The following is a 21042-nucleotide window of genomic DNA, read 5'->3' as shown; positions in this document are numbered from 1 at the left end:
CTGGCTTCAAACAGGCAGATGCCAGCTGGAAGTTTAGTTGGCAACCTTATCCTTGCTCCACTTCTTGGCATCCTTGGAATCTGGGTATACATGGAAAAGTCTATTCTGACTCCTATGTAGCTCATAGAGTTTATAGTGGTCACTGTGGATTCGACTGCAGCAAGTTCCTGTCTCCCTGCAGACAGTGATTCCATGCCATGAACGGTTTGATAAGACACTCACAGACCTTGAGCAACAGTGTGGGTCTGTTTTTCTTTAGCCATATGGCCTCCTGTACATTTGTAATGCCATTAGATACTAATAAGTTTCAGAGTGGTAGTCGTGTTAGTCTGTATCAGCAAAAAGAAGGAGGAGTACTTGTGGCATTTTAGAGACTAACAAATTTATTTGGGCATAAGCTTTCATGATCTAAACCTGATGAAGTGGGTTTAGCCCACAAAAGCTTATGCCCAAATAAATTTGTTAGTCTCTAAGATGCCACAAGTACTCCTCGTTCTTTTTATTAGATACTAAGATTGCCAGTTTGAAAGTAGATACAGGATGCTGTCCCCGCTGAAGATGAAGGCACCAAAGTTTTAACAGTAGAAGCAGAAATACTTTTCACTATAAAGAATCTAGCAACAGCATCCTTTTCCAGATTGGCTAAATCTGTTATCAAGATAGGAATAATCTATGACTTTTGAAAATGGGTGACTAAATCTATATTTAGACTCTTAAATAACTGTCTGGTTTCCAAGTGCTGAGCACACTCTTCTGTCATTGAAATCAAGATGGCCGTTGAATAAATTGGTCATATTTTTGATACCCTTTATTAAAATCTTGCTAAAATCTTCCTTTATTCAACAGAAAGTTCCTAAGGGATCTTTCTCTTTTAAAAAAAAAGAAAAAGAAAAAGTTTTCCTTCCAAGAAGTGAAGGCAAACTTCCTGAGAATCAGTCTAGAGTGGTGGTTCCCCAACTTGTTCCGCCACTTGTGCAGGAAAAGGCCCTGGTGGGCTGGGCCAGTTTGTTTACCTGCTACGTTCGCAGGTTTGGCCCATTGCCGCTCCCAGTGGCCGCGGTTCGCTGCTCCAGGCCAGTGGGAGCTGCTGGAAGCAGTGTGGGCCGAGGGACATACTGGCTGCCGCTTCCAGCAGCTCCCATTGGCCTAGAGCAGCAGACCGCGGCCACTGGGAGCGGCGATGGGCCAAACCTGCGGACGCGGCAGGTAAACAAACCGGCCCGGCCCAGCCCAGCAGGGGCTTTCCCAGCACAAGCGGTGGAACAAGTTTGGGAACCCCTGCTCTAGAGAGAGAAACTCTCATCCCAAAGAATTAAATACTGACATGTTTAGGTATTTATAAATGTTGGTTTTAGGTACTTATCGCCTGTCACACCAGAATAGTTTGTGAATTGTGATTTTCAGACTACTTTTAATTCTTAAGATTATGACTATAAGATTAAAACAGGTGACACTGTTTCAATATCTTACACATTAATGCTGTTCTCAGTTACATTTATGTGGAATTTACTCGATAACACATGAAAACAAAATGTTTTTTCATAGCCACAGATGCAAACCCAGGTACAGCAGGTGGGAATTGTACCAACACAAGCAATGGCAGCTGGACCAACAGCAGATCCTGAGAAACGCAAACTGATACAGCAGCAATTGGTTCTACTGCTTCATGCCCACAAATGTCAGAGACGAGAGCAAGCAAACGGAGAGGTGCGAGCCTGTGCTCTCCCACACTGTCGAACCATGAAGAACGTCCTCAATCACATGACACATTGTCAAGCTGGGAAAGCCTGTCAAGGTAAGAGCAAATTGCCAGAAGGTCAATAGACGAGTTCTTTACTACTCTCCAGTGAGTTTTTTTCTCTCCTGTTTTTTGCCAGCTGACAGTGACTTTTTCCCCGGCATAAAAGTTCCTTTCTTTAAATAGCTGCTACACCTTTTTGCCTTTTTTCCCTTCCACTTGTTACCACCATCATACAGTTGTTCTTAGCAGAAAGAATAAAACATTTAATCTTTCAAGGTCACTATTAATACTGTTTTACTCCTGAAAGAGTAGCATGTTTCATTTCTCCCATCACAGATCAAGCATGTCACATGTGCAGCATACCTGATCTCTACTAGCTTAGCATGTGAAAGCCATTAGATTGTTGTTGAACTAGTTCCTTCATGTCAGAGCAGCATCTTTATTAATGTACTCTCCAGAGAAAGAGATGGTCATTATTTGTCAAGTCCTGACATTTTGTTTGTATTTGAGATTTTGGTGTTTGTAGCGCTCTTTAGTAAAGAAAATTGAGGATAATGGAAATGGAATGAGTTTATTCAAAGCCATAAAACCAGACTTAAACCTAAATTTTATTGCTTCACTTTTTTGATAGTTGCTCATTGTGCATCTTCACGACAAATCATCTCTCACTGGAAGAATTGTACTCGGCATGATTGTCCTGTGTGCCTCCCTTTGAAAAATGCCAGTGACAAAAGAAACCAACAACGTAAGTGATCATTTCTACTTATCAGCTACTGTACAAACATTAGAATAACATAGGTAAAACAAACTGAATCAAATATACAGTACTATGAAGGACTTTGAATTATAGTGGTTTGATAAACTCATTTGCTGTATATGGTATTCTGTTATAAAAAAATACATTTGGGCAGTCCCCTTTTTTGATCATTATATTCAAATTATTACTTTTAATACCTGATTCATGACAAAGGGAAATTCCCAGTCCAGAAAGACAACATCCATTTTGCCAAGACAGGACAATTTCTAGCTGTCATTTTGTATTAAGATAGGTCAGTCAAATTATTAGTGGGTCTAGTTATTATACCCATAAATTGTGCAATTCGTGATTTGCCCACAGATGGCTCTAGAGAAGATTTAAGATTTTTTCCTATCTTTCATAATATCAGAAATAATTTCAAGTCTGGTTCTTAACCAAGGGTGCCATTGATCAATGTAGGACAAACAAATTTGCATAAATGGAAACAGGTTTGTGGAGAGGAAGATGTGATGCATGTGTCCCAGTGATTAATTGTAAGAATAAGTAGAACTGCATTGCACTGTATATTTAACCCTAAAGAAAGGAATGAATGGCTGAAATTCTAGTAAGCCTTCTTGTGAACTCCAGCATAATAGCTTAATATTACAGTTAGGTAATATTTATTTTTTCAACTTCTGGTCCATTTGTGTTCTTTTGTCCTCGAAGTAGATAATTGTTGAAATTATATTGGTGGGTTTTAAAGGATTGCTGGGCAGGATAAAAATAAACTGAAACAGAAGATCTAACAGTGTGGATGCTACAGTCTGTTAAATGATATCACACAAAAGTAAATTTGAAAAGGAGATAAAAGAAAAGTCTTAAGTCATCGGGGGAGGTGGTGGGAAATAACTGAGGGTCAGGGCAGAACTGCAAATTTGAGTAGTTGTGTTCTGAAAGAGTTCTACTTCTGGTTTAGGCTGAGACCACAAGGAAAGTGAGGCAAGCTAATAAGCCATGTAAGAAAGAGGTGGAAGAGTTTCACCAAAGACAAAGGGAGTTAAGACTGGAAAGAAGCTACCAAAAACGTGATTCTACCATTTTCTTATGGTTAGGTTAGCTTAGGTTGAAAAATTCCTGCGCAAGTGATTCAGATTTGGAACATATTGATAAATTAAACAGTAGTAAGTCACCAGGACCAGATGGCATTCACCCAAGAGGTCTAAAGTAGCTCAAATATGAAATTGCAGAACTAACAACTGTGGTATGTAACCTATCACTTAAATCAGCCTCTGGTATCAGATAAGTGGAGAATAGCTAATGTGTCACCAATTTTTTTAAAAGGCTCCAAAGGCAATCCTAGCAATTATGTGCTGGTAAGCCGAACTTCAGTACGAGGCAAATTGGTTGAAACTACAGTAAAGAACGGAATGATCAGGCACAAAGATTTAACACAATTTGTTGGGGAAGAGTCAACATGGCTTTTGTAAAGGGAAATCATGCCTCACAAATCTATTAGAATTCTTTGAAGGGGTCAACAAACCTGTGGACAAGGGTGATTCAGTGGATATATCGTACTTGGACTTTCAGAAAGCCTTTGACAAGATCCCTCACCGAAGGCCCTTAAGCAAAGTAAGCAGACATGGGACAATGGGGAAGGACCTCTCATGGATCATAACTGGTTAAAAGATAGGATGCAAAGGGTAGGAATAAATAGTTTTTAGAATGGAGAGAGGTAAATAGTGGGGTCCCCCAGGAATCTGTAGTGGGGCCAGTGCTGTTCAACATATTCATAATGATCTGGAAAAAGAGGTGAATAGTGAGGTGGCAAAGTTTGCAGATGATACAAAATTACTCAAGATAGTTAAGTCCAAAGCAGACTGCGAAGAGTTACAAAGGGATCTCACACAACTGGGTGACTGGGCAACAAACTGGCAGATAAGAAAAGGAGTACTTGTGGCACCTTAGAGACTAACCAATTTATTTGAGCATGAGCTTTCGTGAGCTACAGCTCACTTCATACGAAAGCTCATGCTCAAATAAATTGGTTAGTCTCTAAGGTGCCACAAGTACTCCTTTTCTTTTTTGCGAATACAGACTAACACGGCTGTTCCTCTGAAAACTGGCAGATGAAATTCAATATTGATAAATGCAAAATAGTGCCCATTGGACAATGTAATACGCTCAAGAAAAAGATCTTGGTGTGATTGTGAATAACACGTCTGTTCTATGTGCAGCAGCAGTCAAACAAGCTAACAGAATATTAGGAACCATTAGGAAAGGGATAGATAATAAGAGAGAAAATATCATAATGTCACCATATAAATCCATGGTATTCCCACATCTTGAATATTGCATATAGTTCTGGTCACCTCATCTCAAAGATATATTAGAATTGGGAAAAGATACAGAGAATGGCAACAAAAATGATGAGGGGATTGGAACAGCTGGAGAGGTTAAGAAGGCTGGGACTATTCAGCTTGGAAAAGAGGAGACTAAGGTGGGGGGAGGTATGATTGAGGTCTATAAAACCATGAGTAGGGTGGAGAAAGTGAATAGGGAAGTGTTATTTACCCCTTCATATACCCAATGAAATTAATAGGCAGCAGGTTTAAAACAAACAAAAGGAAATACTTCTTCTCACAATGCATAGTCAACCTGTAGAACTTGTTGCCAGGGGTTGTTGTGAAGGCTAAAATAATAACAGGGTTCAAAAAGAGCTAGTAAAAAGATAAGGTCAAGGAGGATTGATAGATCAATGGCTATTAGCCAAGATGGTTGTGGATGCAACACTGTGCTCTGGGTGTCCCTAGCCCCTGACTGCCAGAAGTTTGGAGTGGATGACAAGGTGTGGATCACTCAATAATTGCCTGTTCTGTTCATTCCCTCTGAAGCACCTTGTATTGGTCACTGTTGGCAGACTGGTTAGTGGGCGAGATGGATGATTGGTCTGACCCAGTATGGTCATTCTTATGAATAGATAATCTAAATTAACGAGTTTTGAAGAATATAAATAGCCCCTTTATGCTGACTTTTACTTGTTTTATCAATCTCCTCCCTGGTCTCCCTTTCTTTTAGGCATGGCTAATTGCTAATGATTAATTTCTGTAATAACTGATTTTTGAGACATTTACTGGTAGTTTTAATTTTAAAAAATAGCAGCTTTAATGTCTGATCAGTTCCGGTGAGAAATCCATTTGGTGCATTTGCTCTCAAGTTGTTAACTACAGAGTTTCTAGCAGTCGTAATGCAGGTGTTGTTATGGTGATCTTCTAATGTAAGTCATTGCAGAACACTTGGCTTTGCATTGTTCATACGTTTATTGTTTTGTCATTTGTACGATTTATGAAACCAGTAAAAGCACTTGAATTAAAATAAATTTTATGTAAAAAGCAGTCTTTGTTGTTAGATCTCTGAGTAAGATGTTTTGGCTTGGATGCAACAGAAAGATGGAGGGTAACTGCAGAATTTGCCATCTTTTCTTGGAAGGGGAAGGCAATGCAAATCTCAAATCCCACCTTCTTTTCCTCAATTCAGCACTACTCACCATTAGCACTTACTGCCTAGCAGTGCCCTGATGTGCAAAATTCTTTAATCTGAAATGCATGTATGGATGACTTCTCATGGCTTGTACTAAGCATAAGAAAATTAAGTTTGTGAACATTTACATTTTATTTATTTTGATTGAGAACACTAAGGTGCACCTGTCTCACGCTTTAGGCCCTCTTAATTTACCTGAATTCTAATATTACATTAATGGGGTGCATCTGAAAATTGGCACATTAGCAACATGACATATGAGGATGTAAACAAACATTGGTGTGCTGGTTCACAACATCCCAAATTAAATTATGCTTGCTTTTAAATGTGATGGCTTGTAACATTTCCCATAATTGTTAAAAATGTCCATGGCAGAAAATGATGGGAAAAAAATGAAAAAGAAAGGAATGGAAAGAGCAGTAACATTTACTTCTCTATCAAGTTGTGATGCAAACAGGATAATGTTTCAGGATAGCCATCTGGCAAGCCATGAGAGCACTAGAATCTGTAGCCCTCGTCCATTGCCTATCTTAAAATTTGAACTTTGAATCTCTGTTGCATCTGTGCTGGGCTTTTATGTGGCTCCACCTTCTGAATTGTTGAGTCTGTGCTTCCCAATGTTTCTAATGCTTTCCAAATTTTGGAGCATGCTAGATCAGTCACACCTCACTGGTATCCTAAACACTTCAAACTCCCTTTGAGTTCTAGAGGGTCATTCTGAAGCAGAGGTGCTATATAAAGATACAGCACAGATGCATGTTGGTCTTCAGAGCTATCTTTTAAAGATAGGGAAGGGGCAGCTTCGGGGAAAGAGCACAAAACGTAGGAAGATCTGGTGGAAGGCCCCTCCCCTCCCCCCCCAGGTAACAACCACCTCACACTTGCCAATCCCCAAGGTTCTGAAATCTTCTTATACCCTGTAGTAACTCCATTTCATTAACCTTTCTCACTCCTGGGACAAATGCATCTACCTAGCCTCCAACCCAATTGCCAAGATCTTCAAGATCCACTGTAGCAGATTTTTTCTAAAATATTTACACCTGTGCACGTGTAAACTTTTTCATTTCTGGAGCCCTCTGCATTGTGGCAAGAATCCAGTGCCTCATGTGCTTATCAAATGAGTGGTGTTGAGCTGTATCTTTTTAGGGTATTTTACTTAAGTCTCTGAGTGTTTGGATTTTCTACAAGGAATGTATGTGTCTGATCTCAGCTACATCCTTGATATAAATGTAATCTTAAGTACTTATTTTTATTATTAGAGGTAGCACCACCTATTATTAAGGTTGTATAACACTTCCTCTTATAAGATCCTGTTTTCAGTTGCTTATACCTTGAAAAACTTTTATCCATTTGGACTAAAGTTTTCCATGCCAAGTGTCTGCCATCAGCTTGAACTCTTTTTGGAAAATTTCAGATTAAATGGTTAAGAAATGTCCAAGAATGAAGGTAGGGGAAAATGCATTGCTGTGCCCATATTTAAAAAACAAAAATCTTGACCTTTGGACATGTCTGGTGCCCCCAATGCTTTGAAGTAGGGACTTAATTTGGCAAGGGGATGTCAAAAAGATGACTTCTGTCCCTTGCAAATTTATGCAAATTTGGACTAGTTTACGAACCTATGAAAAATTGCAATTCACAGTCTCAGCAGAGAGTTCTTTGATTTTTAGCAGTTAAATCTCAAGATTCTGTACTCACTAAGCCTACATGAGCCTCTCACTACTCCTAGTGCTGCCCAGCCTTGCATACGCCATCACTACAGAGCAACTGAGCACTCTTCATCCCCTCACAGCTCCTACATGTGATTGGCATTCACAAATGTCATCCTCATACAGCAACTGCACATGCCGCAGCCAAGGGCTGCGGGGACAAGAAGACTTACCCTGTAATGAATGCTCCCAGTTTCTCTGGGCCAGGGTGGGGCCGGGCACGAGAACTGAGAGCAGAGAATCTGTATTTCCTATACTCTTAATGATCCCATGCTGGCACCTAAGCATCATGTCTGAGGAGGAAATAGTCCGATTCAACTGAAAAGGAGACAAAAGTGAGGGTGAGGGAGAGAAGGGTAGGACTGGAGTTCGGGGAGAGAAACTGTGACTGGAAGTTGGTGGGGAGGATGTAGTGGAGGGATGAGGAGTAGTCTGGGATTGCTTGGGCATGAAGCTGGGACTAAGAGCTGGGGGTGGAGAATGGGACTGGTTGGGCAAGGACTATGGGTCTGGAAGCCAGGTGGTGGGGAGGACAAGCTGGATCTGCTTAGGGACGAAGACTGGGACTGGAAGCCAGGAGGAGACTTGGACTGTGAGCAAGTGTCATGGACATAGGGTGGAAGTATTCTTTTTAAATGAAGAAAAAGAACACTATTGCCTCAAGTTTTACCTGCTTTGATAAGCATGCACATAAGCTTGGAACTTTTGAAGTACTGTCCTTCGAAACTGCATGCGTGGTCCCACTATCTCAGGACGTGTAAAGGGGTATAACCCCAACTACCACTCTCTTCCTCTTGACCATCATTAGCAACAATCTAGAAATGATGTCCATTGCTTCACTGTTAGTCCTCTTCTTTTCTTCCCCTTGGGAAAGCTTTGCTTTTTCAGTAAAATAGTTAATTGTTATTAAAAACAGTGTTAGTTTTCCTCTGTTGGGTGTTTAAATTTTCTTTAGGCTCCATTGAGTTCCCTCAGCACTGATGTGGGTGCTCCTGTAGCAGCAGAAAGTAAAACAGTGGGCTTCAAACAGCGCCCCTCATGTGAGAGTTTAACATCTGTCATGGAGAACCACATAGGATGTGTCATTGGTTTAAGAGACTGGTACCTTTCAGATTGGTGCTCAATTCATAAATCCATTTCTACTCAGATCTGTTACACCCAGGAGAGCTGACTCAGACTAAGCTTCTTAGAGGAAGCCATGTGAGTATCTGCCTTGAGCAGAAATGCCAGCGGAATCCAGTGTGAGATCCTGGTCGCACTCAGCTGAGTCTGGGTCTGGAAGTGTTAGGTTTTTTGATCCTAAAGACACTCTGCACACTTTGATACGATTTATGCTTCCCAGCCCCCAGGGCCGAAGATGAGGCATCTTCACATATCCTGTCAGCCTCACAATCCGGTTCCTAGAAGCTCAGAACTGTGGACATGAAGGGATTGACTCCTCTTCCAGCTGCTGCCTCAGGTTCGATGTTGAATTTTTGAGGCAGGCCTACAGAGTCTTCAAAAAACTGATGTCACTTAGTATCTGGGCCCTTTAAAGGGAGCTGGACTCCACCGGACTTGTGACACAGTTTGCTTGCCTCTCCAGGTGGAGAAAATTGGTAATGCCAGGGTACAGGCCTTTTGGGGAAGAGGTAAGAAAAGGACACTCTTCTGGAAGAGTCGTGTGTTGTCATCCCCCCACCCCACCCCCAAAAAAAAAGTGGCCAGACAGGCCTCTTCAGAAGATGAAGGGAACGTGGACAGAGGAGGTCTGGAAGAAGATCCTCCAGATCTAAGTCACCCAAATGCCCCTGTCTAGAGGAGTGGGCTTACCTAATTTCCCACGTGACTGAGGCACTCAAACTTACCATAATGGGGAGTGAGAGACCCATGATATTTTCCTGCAGGAGGCTCCAGAGATGGCTCCCTTCCAGTTCACCTTTCTATCATAAAGATAGTCAAGATGAATTGTGCTGATCTACATGCTTCTACAACAATCCCAAGGTCATTCAGGAAGGTGTACAAGATGGAATTTGCCCTCAAATCCTGTGTCTCCTTTAAGAATCCAATTGAAAGGAAAGTGAATAACTCTGTCAGATACACCGAGAAGCTAGGTTGCCAGCACAATTGACATCTTTACACTGGCTCTAACCCAAGAAATGGGCCAGTAGATTTTTTTTTTTAAGAATTATAATAATTATGTGCTTTTCTGCTTGAAGTTTCTCTCTCCTCTCCTTTGACTGTACATGCATTAGGCAGCTGGTTTGGTCTTGAACGTAAAATCAGTACTTCAAGGCAAGAGAGGCTCATATTGTGTAGGATTGAAGCTTGTGTTTCTCTAGTTTTGCTCTTCAGATGACAGGGAAGCCCAAGTATTTGAACTAAAATTAAATATATAATGTTGCATGTTTCATTTACTTGCATAAAAGATGCCTTCTATTGCTGTATCAATCTCATTTTGACTTTTTCCTCTTACCTCCTTAACCCCCCCCCACTCCACCTCCTTTTTAGCCCTTCTAGGGTCTCCAGCTGGTGGAATGCAGAATTCTATTGGCTCTGTTGGAACAGGCCAACAGACTACTCCTTCATTAAGTAATCCTAATCCGATTGATCCCAGCTCCATGCAGCGAGCCTATGCTGCTCTTGGACTGCCGTATGGCAACCAGCCACAGACGCAGTTGCAGCCACAGGTACAAGGCCAACAACCTGCACAGCCTCAAGCTCACCAGCAAATGAGGACCATAAATCCATTAGGTAGGTGAAGAAAGTAGCAGTAGAAATGTGTTCTGTAATAATAAATTTAATTGCAGCCTAATCCAGAAAATGAGGAAAGTTCAGGCATACCGATATGATTGCATATAGATAAAGAGATTTTTGTTTAGACTGAGTAATGAAACAAAGTTTTATCTTTAAGCATAGTTTCATTCAATCTGTTAGAAAATTAGGAGGTTCCGTTTATGCCAGATATAGCTAATGATAGCTACTTTTGGAAAAGTATGATTAGCAGTTAAACATCTCTCAGATTTTGTTGTTGCTCACAGTGCTGTTTGTATTTAGGCATAATTCCTTATGGACTTTATCTTGTTTAATAAAGCATGAAAATAACTCATTTTAAGATTGTTCCACTTCAGCAGATACTGGATAGACTAAGTTAATATGATGGATAAATTGTCAGTACTCTTATGTTCTCTCTTGTGGTTATGTAAGCTCATCTCCGATCTCATGAGTTTAGAATTTGAACTGTCAGTTTTTATAATGAAAACAGGTGTGCCAAAAATTATAGGATTTGTAATTTCCATCTATGAGTAGTTTATTTAAGGAAACACGCCACAAGAATTAGATGTTCATGAACACGTGTTTACCCGATGTAACAAAAATGTTTATTTCTCTTTTCTTAACTAAGACCAAAATGCCATTTAATTGACATTTATTATCAAAACTCTGACGTATACCTAAGCAACCTTCTATACCAGTTCTGTTGCATTTTTTTCCCAAAGGAGCTAACCAGATGAACCTTTCTGCAGGAGGGATAACAACAGATCAGCAAGCTAGTCTAATCTCAGAAACTGCTCTTCCAACATCCCTGGGGACAACGAAGTAATGCACACGTTTTATATTCTTGCTAAGTTAAAGATTTGTTTGCATGGAGTGTAAGTTTTTAAATGAAGAATATGCATTCTGCAATATGATTGTATCGCCATTGTATCTTCTGTTGTAACAATGAATGCTACTCTTTGGCCACACACTCTCCCACCCCCATTGCCATTTCAAACCTGCACACCTCCCAACACAATTTTTCTTCACACTTTTGACTTGGAAATGCATTTCCAAAAGTAGAATATTTTATTCTTTTGTGTACTTGTTCTGTATACTTAACAGCTGTGATTCTGTGTCTCATAGATTGCCTGTCCTTTCATCTTTGTTTCAGTATCTCACAACACCTAAGCAGTTTTAAAAGAATTAAATTAATGAGCCTCTTGCCAATGGCGAGTAGCATCAATGAAACCTCTGGAGTGGTAGCAGTTTCCTTTTCTGCCGTCAAATTCCATGATTTTGTTCCTTTTTATATTGCAGTTTGATGGCTTCACAGTTTCATTTTAAAATCTTTGTAACTGTAGCTATCAGTGAAGAAAATTGTTTTAAAAATAATTCTTCTGTTTCATATATGAAATGGGCAATTGTGTTCCACGCTATAACATTCCCTTGTTCGTCTTCCATTTCAGTCCACTAATGAATGATGGCACAAATTCTGGCAATGTTGGAAACCTCAGCTCGTTGCCAACAGCTGCACCTCCTTCCAGTACGGGGGTAAGAAAAGCATGGCATGAACATGTCACTCAAGACCTACGCAATCACTTAGTCCATAAACTGTAAGTATTTACCATAATGGGAGACTTTTTCCTAAATATTTACATTCCTTGATTTAGTGACTTGCTGTATGGAAGTGTCTGAGTTGGGAAATTGTGGGAACCGAATCGGTGGATTTTGATGTAACCAATTGAAATATCACTAACTAATGCAATTTGATGTATCCATATCTTGGGACTCGGTGGCTCAAAAGATTGGTAATGGGATTATTGTAGGAACTGAAAAGTGAGCACTTGATAGTTGAAGGCCTACATGATTTGGTGGTCTTGGTTCAGTTCTTGTTGGGGAAATGTACACACTGTAAAAACCACCATCACAGTTTGCACTGATTGGTGCCCTGCAGGAAATCTCAGCAGATGGCCTTAGAGACTGAGCTACCTTCTTAACCCTATTATCTCTCCAGCTCAGGTTTCAGGTTCTGAGGATAGTGCTGGCAAACATGCATTGCCTCCGCCCTTGCTGTACCTGTTTTGTAAATAAAGGACTTCATTCACTTGCATTGACAGTCTAAACACATTTCACCATTACTAAATTCACTTAAATAATTGTGGGGGAATGGTTGGACAGTGGTTTTCTCTCTCTCTTAAATAGTGTTAATATATGTTATGTGTATACAAACTTTAACAATTGTAAAGAATTCTAAATGTACATTTAAAGAGATGGATTATATATATTTTTTTCCGTGTAGTGTCCAAGCCATCTTTCCCACCCCTGACCCAGCAGCACTGAAGGATCGCCGCATGGAGAACTTGGTGGCTTATGCCAGGAAAGTGGAAGGGGATATGTATGAATCTGCTAACAGTAGGGTATGTTACTCATTGCAGGCATTCACTACACTTTAGTGAACTGTTCATATTTTAAAACTGACACGTACAATGAAACCTGCTAAAAACCTTTCTTTTCATTTCACTACATGGCAGAAAATCTCCCAGTGCTTTCAGTGTATATTACCTTGTTTTATAGCAGAAAACCTAACAAATTCAACTGTGTAGGTGGTTTTTGCAGTCCCAATTATCATACCCCATTCATCCACCAAACCAGATCACTACTGGGAGTATCTTCCTATCTCCGGAGAGGAAGCAGGCCCACTAAATCAGGGTTTCTCAACCTATGGGTGGGGACCCAAAATTAGGTTGCCGGAATGTTTCAAGGGGTCACGTGACAGCTCCTGTGGCTCCTATCCCACAGAGCTAGCTGGGCTCACTTCCCTGTGCCAGGCATTGCAACCTCTGAGGTCCCAGCACCACTCAGGTTTGTCCCAGCGATCATGATGATGGGAGTCCAGGTAGGCCAAATTTGAATGAGTGGCGCTGCAACCCCATGAGCCAGATGACAGCTCCACTCACATAGGTTTGGTCCAGTCAAGGGGCAGGGCCAAACCTGAGTGGCACCGCAACCCTGAAGGTTGCAACACCCCAAGCAGAGAGCCAAGCCCAGCCAGCCCCACAGCATAGGAGCCACCACTTTGTGGGGTGAGTTCTGGGCAGGACTCACCCCCCCCCCCCCCCCCCGCCGGGGGCAGGATCTTTCCAAAACCACCCAAGGGCATGGTTATAACCAGGGCGAGGTGGGTGGGACAACAAAGCCCCAGGGGTGGCTTAGGCCAGCCCCATACGGCAGGGCTTGGGGAGGAAGTGCTACCTCCACCCCCTGACTCATCTCAGTGAGCCACCGATCCTGTCTGGGTTGTAGGGATGCAACCAAAAAATCGGGATCATGTGACCCCACCACCATGTTCCTCCTCTAGTAGGGAGCACAACTATGCTTACTTGCCCCAGGAGCTAAAATGTCAAGTTACGGCTCTGCCCCAGGACCTCTACCTGCAGACTATTTACTAGGTTGTGACAGGCCATAAACATTTACAAATGGGTTCTGAGCCCAAAAAGATTGAGAACCAGTGCTCTAAATAAATGTAAGTGCATAGGAACTTCCTGTATATCTCAAAGTAGTGCTAAAACGTTCCAGTATTTTCTTTCAAGAATTGTGGAAATGGATCCTCACTCTTTGGATGTCTCCCTCTAGCAAACTAGTTCAGAAGCTTCCACAAGCCGTGTCTGCTGGGATCACTCCCCCTACTTTAATTTTTGGCGGTAGGCCCAACTGCACTTCAGTTTCTTCTGACTGCTTGAAAGTGCATTGTGCTTGGAGTGCGCAGCCCAGCATCCTTGATGGTTCTGTGGCTGGCTTTGTCCTTCCTTTTCCCTTTCGTTTGATCTCTCTTACTTGTAAATAGTAATTTTAAAGAACACTTTTAAAGGCTTTTCTCTGTCCATGCCATTGAAGACATCGTTCTGCTGGATCCTAGCCCTGTTAGGCTGCTTACCCTTCCCCTGTTTGCAGCCTTATTAGGATTTCTGCGGGAGCATTGACTCAATCACCATCATGGCTGAGGTGGCTAAGAAAGCTAGCTTTAATCTGTGTGCTTCATAAGATACTGTGATATCAGTTACCAATACTTATCTGTGGTGCCTGGAAGAAGGTCATAACAAGGACTGGTACTCAGTCTTCCTCACTTTCTCTGAATTCCCCCATCACTAGTAGTTTGAGGCAACTATCCAGATTTTTATGGGTTCAAAGTCTGGTCGACTGAGGTACTGAGCATCTGGTTTCAATATTGGGCATGGGGTGAAAGCCACTTCTTCAAGCCTGCCAAAGCAGCATAAATGTGTCCAGCAATGGTAACCATCAATGAAAAATCTTACCAGACTGAAGTCCCTAAGCCCATGCCTAAGGAGAAAGATGCTAAGCAGCTGGTTCTCCTGGGACATGACCTGTGTGTGTGTGTGATATTCCTCAACCACACTCCAGGTGAGGATTGCCAGCTTCCAGGCAGTAATAGCAAAGTACGGGTTCCCTGTCTGGGATGAAATGATGCACTTCTTGGATCAGCTCCCTGCTGATGACCTGCAGCTAGTCTGGTTACCTGTTACTAGCCAGTTTGAATGCCACTGGCTCTAAACAACCCAGTTGGCTGAGGGCATCAACAGACATGCTCTTAAGACCACCAGCAGCAGAAGGGCACTGGCTGCTCAGAGCATTTGCCCACAGCTTCAATAGCTCTTGTGCGTGCTTGTTCCCAGTGTTTCTCCTGCCTTGTCCCAGCCTTGCCTTGCTTCAGGTACACTGTACTCGGACTTCTGATGGGCTCTGACCCTTGGTTCTGGTGCCTGGCCTCTGACTCCAGCTGTGATTCTGGGCTCCAATTCCCGGCTACCGACTCCTGCTCTAACCACTAGGCATGGCTGCCCACATCCTAGTCACTAACAAGATGCAGTATAAGTCTTGTGGCAGAGGGTGTCCAAACACACACTGTGGACATCCATTTAATGCTTCTGCCAGATCAGTGCGATGGCAGGATTGTGATGCTCTTAGCTAAAGAGCCACTGGTCAGACACACATGGAAGACTTTCCATTTGAGAATCCTGATGTCTTTTAGTATAGAGACAGAAGACGAAGGATTCCCAGGCAAACCTCAGATCTCTTGGTCTGTGTTAGGGGGCTTATTCCTTCACCCACTTAAGTCCCTGGTCCTTCTTGCACGATCAGAGAGCAACAATACCCGAAGTCCAAAGGTCCAAACAATTCGATGTTTATTGGGGTGAACTTCCAGCAAGCATGATTCCAGTTTCCTTCCTTAGTGTCCCCCTTCCCAGCTCTGACACCACAGAGGCTTACCTGTGTCCCTGTTCCCATTTCCCCCTTTAGCAAAACATGATTCCAGTTTCCCCACCCCTATTCCCTATTCCCATTTCCTCCACCCACACACCTGATTGACTGCAGACTATATAGTAAAGCCAGGGAAGTAAGTGGGTGAAAGAATAAGCCCCCTAACAGTCTCTACACTCTGTCAATAAGACAGAAATCCACTCATCTCTTCCCAACCTTTGGGCCAGATGTCGACTCAGATGCACTCTTTTTTTCAGGTAGTGGTCCAAGCATTCTTACCAGAGGTCCCATTGGGGAATTCATCTGCTGCATTTAGTTCCAGTAAAAAAAAAAAAAATGGACTTCTCTATAGTCCTCCTTGTGGATTTTTACCTTTCTCCTTTGAGGACCATCAATCCCACTCCGGGACAACAGAAGTAGAATAATGTGGTGGGGTCCTAAGAACAGATCTTGCCATCCTATTCCACTCTGGCATTAGACCCCCATCTTCTCTGCCACACATTCTTTTTCAGGAATTGTTATAATGAAAGTGCTATGGGGCAGTCTTCTTACTTCTCCAAATTGGAATCATAGAGTTGGTCCCTCACCCATATGGGGGGAAAAGGGCTCTACACTAGTTATTTTTTGATACCCAAAAGAGCAAAATGATTCTACCTCCCATAATGGACCTGAGGTAAAATATTCCACAAACTGAAGTTCCGTGTGTTGACATTAGTCTCTATTATACCTTTAAGTCCATAAGATTGGTTTGAGGTTCTCTACTTGAAGGATGCCCACTTCCCCTTCTCGGTCCATCCAGCTCCTGGGAAGAATCTACAGATTTAGAGGGAAGGAAGATTGGGGGAACCACTACCACTACCCACAGCAGTATTGTTTGTGTTACTTTGATTTCTGTAGAAAGCCACAAATCTCTGCCTGTGGTGGCTGTTTGCTTCAGATATTTAAGACTACCCTTATTTAGATGTTTGGCTTATCAAAAAAGCTTTTGCCGATTCAGAAAATCTTCCAGTCCCTGTGACTTCTCATAGACGATAAGATTTACTTTCAACCCATGAGAGACGAAGTTAATTGGAGTCCTGGGAGAATCCTTGAAGGTCCTCTCTCCAAAGGACAGATTCCATACCATGAGTATTATCTGAGATCACAATGTTGGCGAAGCATATAATTCTTCCTTGTGGCAGTTGGGCCTCATAGCTTTTTACATCTAGGTGATATTGTATGTCAGTCTGTGTCTGAGATCTGTGTAGGGCTGTCTGCAAAAAATTATATCATCCTTATCCTGACATATGGATAGCTCAAGAGGAGTCAAAACTTGCTGCTGTGGAGGACTGTGGAGGAATATCCTTATCAGGGAGTTTCCTTGTTACCTCCTTTGCAAACTGATGCAACCCACTCCCCTTCCATGTACACTCTGTACCCAAACTGTGTCTTGAAGACCCCTAACGCCCTTTGGGGGGTGTTATACCTCATGTAGCCCCACATCTCCCACCTCCATATGGAGCTGGGAAAGGAGAAGCTGCCAGGGCAGAGCCAGCCTGAGACTCAAGATTGTAGGCCTAAATTCAGAAACAGATTAAACATACTTTTTGATATTGATGTGATCACACTGTGCATTTTACAGTGACTCTAAGCATTCTTTTCACTCTGCTGGCTGACTTGACTGCTCAAGTTCCTTCCTTCAGTCATTTCCTTTCATCCTCCCTTCACGTACCTTTCATGCTTTTTCCCCTCCCCCCTTTCCTTTGTTTCTCTTTCTAGTTAATCCCTTTCTGCCTTCTCCCTTCTCACATGCTCTTTCATATACATAGGCACCGACACCCGCCCCCCGCCTCCTCCGCGAGTGCGCTGCGTGCCCACTTTTCGCCCCTCCCTCCCAGCGCTTGCTGCTGCAAAACATCTGGGAGGGAGGAGGGGGAACTTGGTGTGCTCAGGGGAGGAGGCGGGGCCGGGGTGGGGATTTGGGGAGGGGTCCAATAGGGGCAGGGAGGGGGCGTGGACTTTGGGGGAAGGGGTTGGAATGGGGGTGGGGGGGGCGTGAGCACCCACCAGTGCCATGAGAAGTTGGCGACTGTGTACATATATAACAAAAATAAATTAAAATAAGCAAAAATGCACCCAAAATTTTAAAATATACAGAATAAATAGGGCTGTCAAGTGATTAAAAAAATTAATTGTGATGAATTGTGATTTAAAAAAAATATTGCGCTATTAAACAATAATAGAATACCATTTATTTAAATATTTTGGATGTTTTCTACATTTTCAAATATATTGATTTCAATTACAACACAGAATACAGAGTGTATAGTGCTCACTTTATTTGTATTACAAATGTTTGCACTGTAAACAACAAAAGAAATAGTATTTTTCAGTTCCCTAGTACAAGTACTGTAGAGCAGTCTCTTTATCATGAAAGTTGAACTTACAAATGTAGAATTATGTACAAAAAAACCCTGCATTCAAAAATAAAACAGTATAAAACTTCAGAGCCTACAAGTCCACTCGGTCCTACTTTTTGTTCAGCCAATCACTCAGACAAACAAGTTTATTTACATTTGCAGGAGATAATGCTGCCTGCTTCTTGTTTACAATGTCACCTGAAAGTGAGAACAGGCGTTGCATGGCACTGTTGTAGCCACTACATGTCAGATGCGCTAAAGATTCATATGTCCCCTGATGCTTCAACCACCATTCCAGGAGTTATACATCCATGCTGATGACGGGTTCTGCTCAATAACAATCCAAAGCAGTGAGGACCAATGCATGTTCATTTTCATCATCTGAGTCAGATGCCACCAGTAGAAGGTTGATTTTCTTTTTTGGTGGTTTGGGCTCTGTAGTTTCTGCATCAGAATGTTGCTCTTTTAAGACTTCTGAAAACATGCTCCACACTTCATCCCTGTCAGGTTTTGGAAGGCACTTCAGAGTCTTAAACCTTGGGTCCAGTGCTGTAGCTATCTTTAGAAATTTCACATTGGTATCTTCTTTGCATTTTTTCAAATTTTCAGTGAAAGTGTTCTTAAAATGAACATGTGCTGGGTCATCATCCGAGACAGCTATAACATGAAATATATGGCAGAATGTGGGTAAAATAGTGCAGGAGACATAAAATTCTCCCCCAAGGAGTTCAGTCACAAATTTAATTAACGCGTTATTTTTTTAACAAGCATCATCAGCATGGAAGCATGTCCTCTGGAATGATGGCCGAAGCATGAAGAGGCATATGAATCTTTAGCGCATCTGGCACACAAATATCTTGCAACGCCAGCTACAACAGTGCCATGCGAATGCCTGTTCTCACTTTCAGGTGACATTGTAATTAAGAAGTGGGCAGCCTTATCTCCCGTAAATGTAAACAAACTTGTTTCTCTTAGCAATTGGCTGAACAAGAAGTAGGACTGAGTGGACTTGTAGGCTCTAAAGTTTTACATTGTTTTGTTTTTGAGTGCAGTTATGGAACAAAAAAATACATTTGTAAGTTGCACTTTCATGATAAAGAAATTGCACTACAGTACTTGTATGAGGTGAATTGAAAAATACAATTTCTTTTATCATTTTTACAGTGCAAATATTTGTAATAAAAAATATAAAGTGAGCACTGTACACTTTGTATTCTGTGTTGTAATTGAAATATATTTGAAAATGTAGAAAAACATCACAAATATTTAAATAATTTCAATTTGTATTCTATTGTTTAACAGTGCAATTAATCGCGATCAATTTTTTTAAATCGCGATTCATTTTTTTGAGTTAATTACACAAGTTAACTGCGATTAATAGACAACCCTAAAAATAAATCATGAAGCTAATATGGATATCTGCAAACCAATACTCTGTTCACTCTGCTTATGTGTTATATCCCTTTCTTGCACCCTTTTTGTCTTCTCTATTTAGAGTGTAAGCTCTTTCATGTAAGAGTGATCTTACTCTGTACTGTGACTAGAACAGGGGGGCCCCAGTCACTGCTTCTTGAATACCAATAATATCGGTAGTAATATTCAGCCATCTTTTGAATGGGCTGGCATGTCCATCTTGATAACGACACTCTTCAAGGCTTGTGGGCTCCATAGGGCTCGATGATACATATCAGATGAGTCTAAGAATTATTCATTTAGCCTGTGAGGCTTTCTCCCTCTTACCAGTTCCAAGTTATTATTTATTCATTAATTGTGTTGTGCTAATGTAAAAAAGTATACAGCAGAAAGATGGTCTTTTCCCCAAAAAGCTTACTCTTTAATTAAACCTGCCCAAGCCACAGTTCTGTATTACACTAACCAGCATGGAGGACTTATGGCTCAGCAGCCTTGACAAGAAGCTGTCTTGAGTTTTGAAGTGGAGCATTCACCACCAAATTCTCCTGTGGCGCTCTGTCTGCCGGGAGAGGATAATGAGTTAGCAGACTTTGAGCTGAAGGTACACTCGGCAGCCCTAATAGGCTCTCAAGAATTCATTCCTGCATTCTCTTTTGTGTAAAAGGGCATACCCCTTTTAGATAGTTCTGTCATCAATGAAAATGCGAAATGTCTGGTTCTGTTCTAGGGTGGGCAGGATCCATCATCTCTGAATGACACTTTTCTCCTGGATTGGAGTCCAGAATGTTTTTGTGAATTCTCTCCATTCTCAGTAATTGTGAGGGCTATCTGGAAAGTCAGGATAGGCCTAACATGCTGTTAAATGCCCCCAGCTTGCACACTGGCAGTTTCAGTTCCCCAGTGTCCTGGAACTGATGTCAGAACCAGAAAACTTGCTTCCCAGTTTACCAGACTTCTTTTCTGTGAATCAGGGCAGAATTTTGCACCTGGATTAGAAATCTTTCAGTCTCATCACTTAGCATCTGGGTTGTTGGGGCACAGAAGTACAGTAGATTCTGTTGAAAGCAAGGAATCTTTGATCAGGGAAACCTACTTGATGAAGTGGAAGAGATTCTCTAAGGCATCGCAGAGAGGCATAGACTCAAGACAGTCATCCACACTTAATTTTGGATAATCCCCATCAAATAACCACGTTACCATTTCAGTTGGTACAAGATGGGCCTTTGAATAACACCACAATTTATGGCAAAAATGAAATCTCTATTTTAGTTGAATCATGAGAGCCCTTCCATCTTTTTGCCTGAAGGCTCTTCTCTGTTCCCTAGAAAGGTGCAGGGTGTTAGTTTTGTTTTCACAGAACACAGGCAGTTCTGCAAGTTAGTCAATCATTCTTAATACTAAGCGAAAAAAAAGAAATGGAACCTCTGAAGTGCAGTATTTCACAGTAGGTGAGAGCAACCATATCATAAGCATGCAAAAAATCCCAAAAAAAAACTC

At 41.7% G+C, this 21042-nt stretch overlaps 1 protein-coding gene across 4 annotated transcripts in view; it reads left to right on the top strand.

Moving 5' to 3' along the window:
- Window positions 1–21042, top strand: part of CREBBP (CREB binding lysine acetyltransferase) — a 183305-nt gene that overhangs the window by 95906 nt on the left and 66357 nt on the right. For all 4 annotated transcript variants that reach the window (XM_048868271.2, XM_048868270.2, XM_048868269.2 and 1 more), the window contains exons 4-9: window positions 1546–1795; window positions 2373–2486; window positions 10211–10453; window positions 11197–11296; window positions 11923–12069; window positions 12756–12873. In XM_048868271.2, the coding sequence (XP_048724228.1) occupies window positions 1546–1795; window positions 2373–2486; window positions 10211–10453; window positions 11197–11296; window positions 11923–12069; window positions 12756–12873 (972 nt within the window). The remainder of the gene's footprint in view (window positions 1–1545; window positions 1796–2372; window positions 2487–10210; window positions 10454–11196; window positions 11297–11922; window positions 12070–12755; window positions 12874–21042) is intronic.

This window comes from Caretta caretta, chromosome 10 (genome assembly GCF_965140235.1).
Source record: "Caretta caretta isolate rCarCar2 chromosome 10, rCarCar1.hap1, whole genome shotgun sequence".
Taxonomy (NCBI): domain Eukaryota; kingdom Metazoa; phylum Chordata; order Testudines; family Cheloniidae; genus Caretta; species Caretta caretta.
Note: the sequence above shows the minus strand (reverse complement) of the source record. Positions and strands in the feature narration are given on the sequence as shown.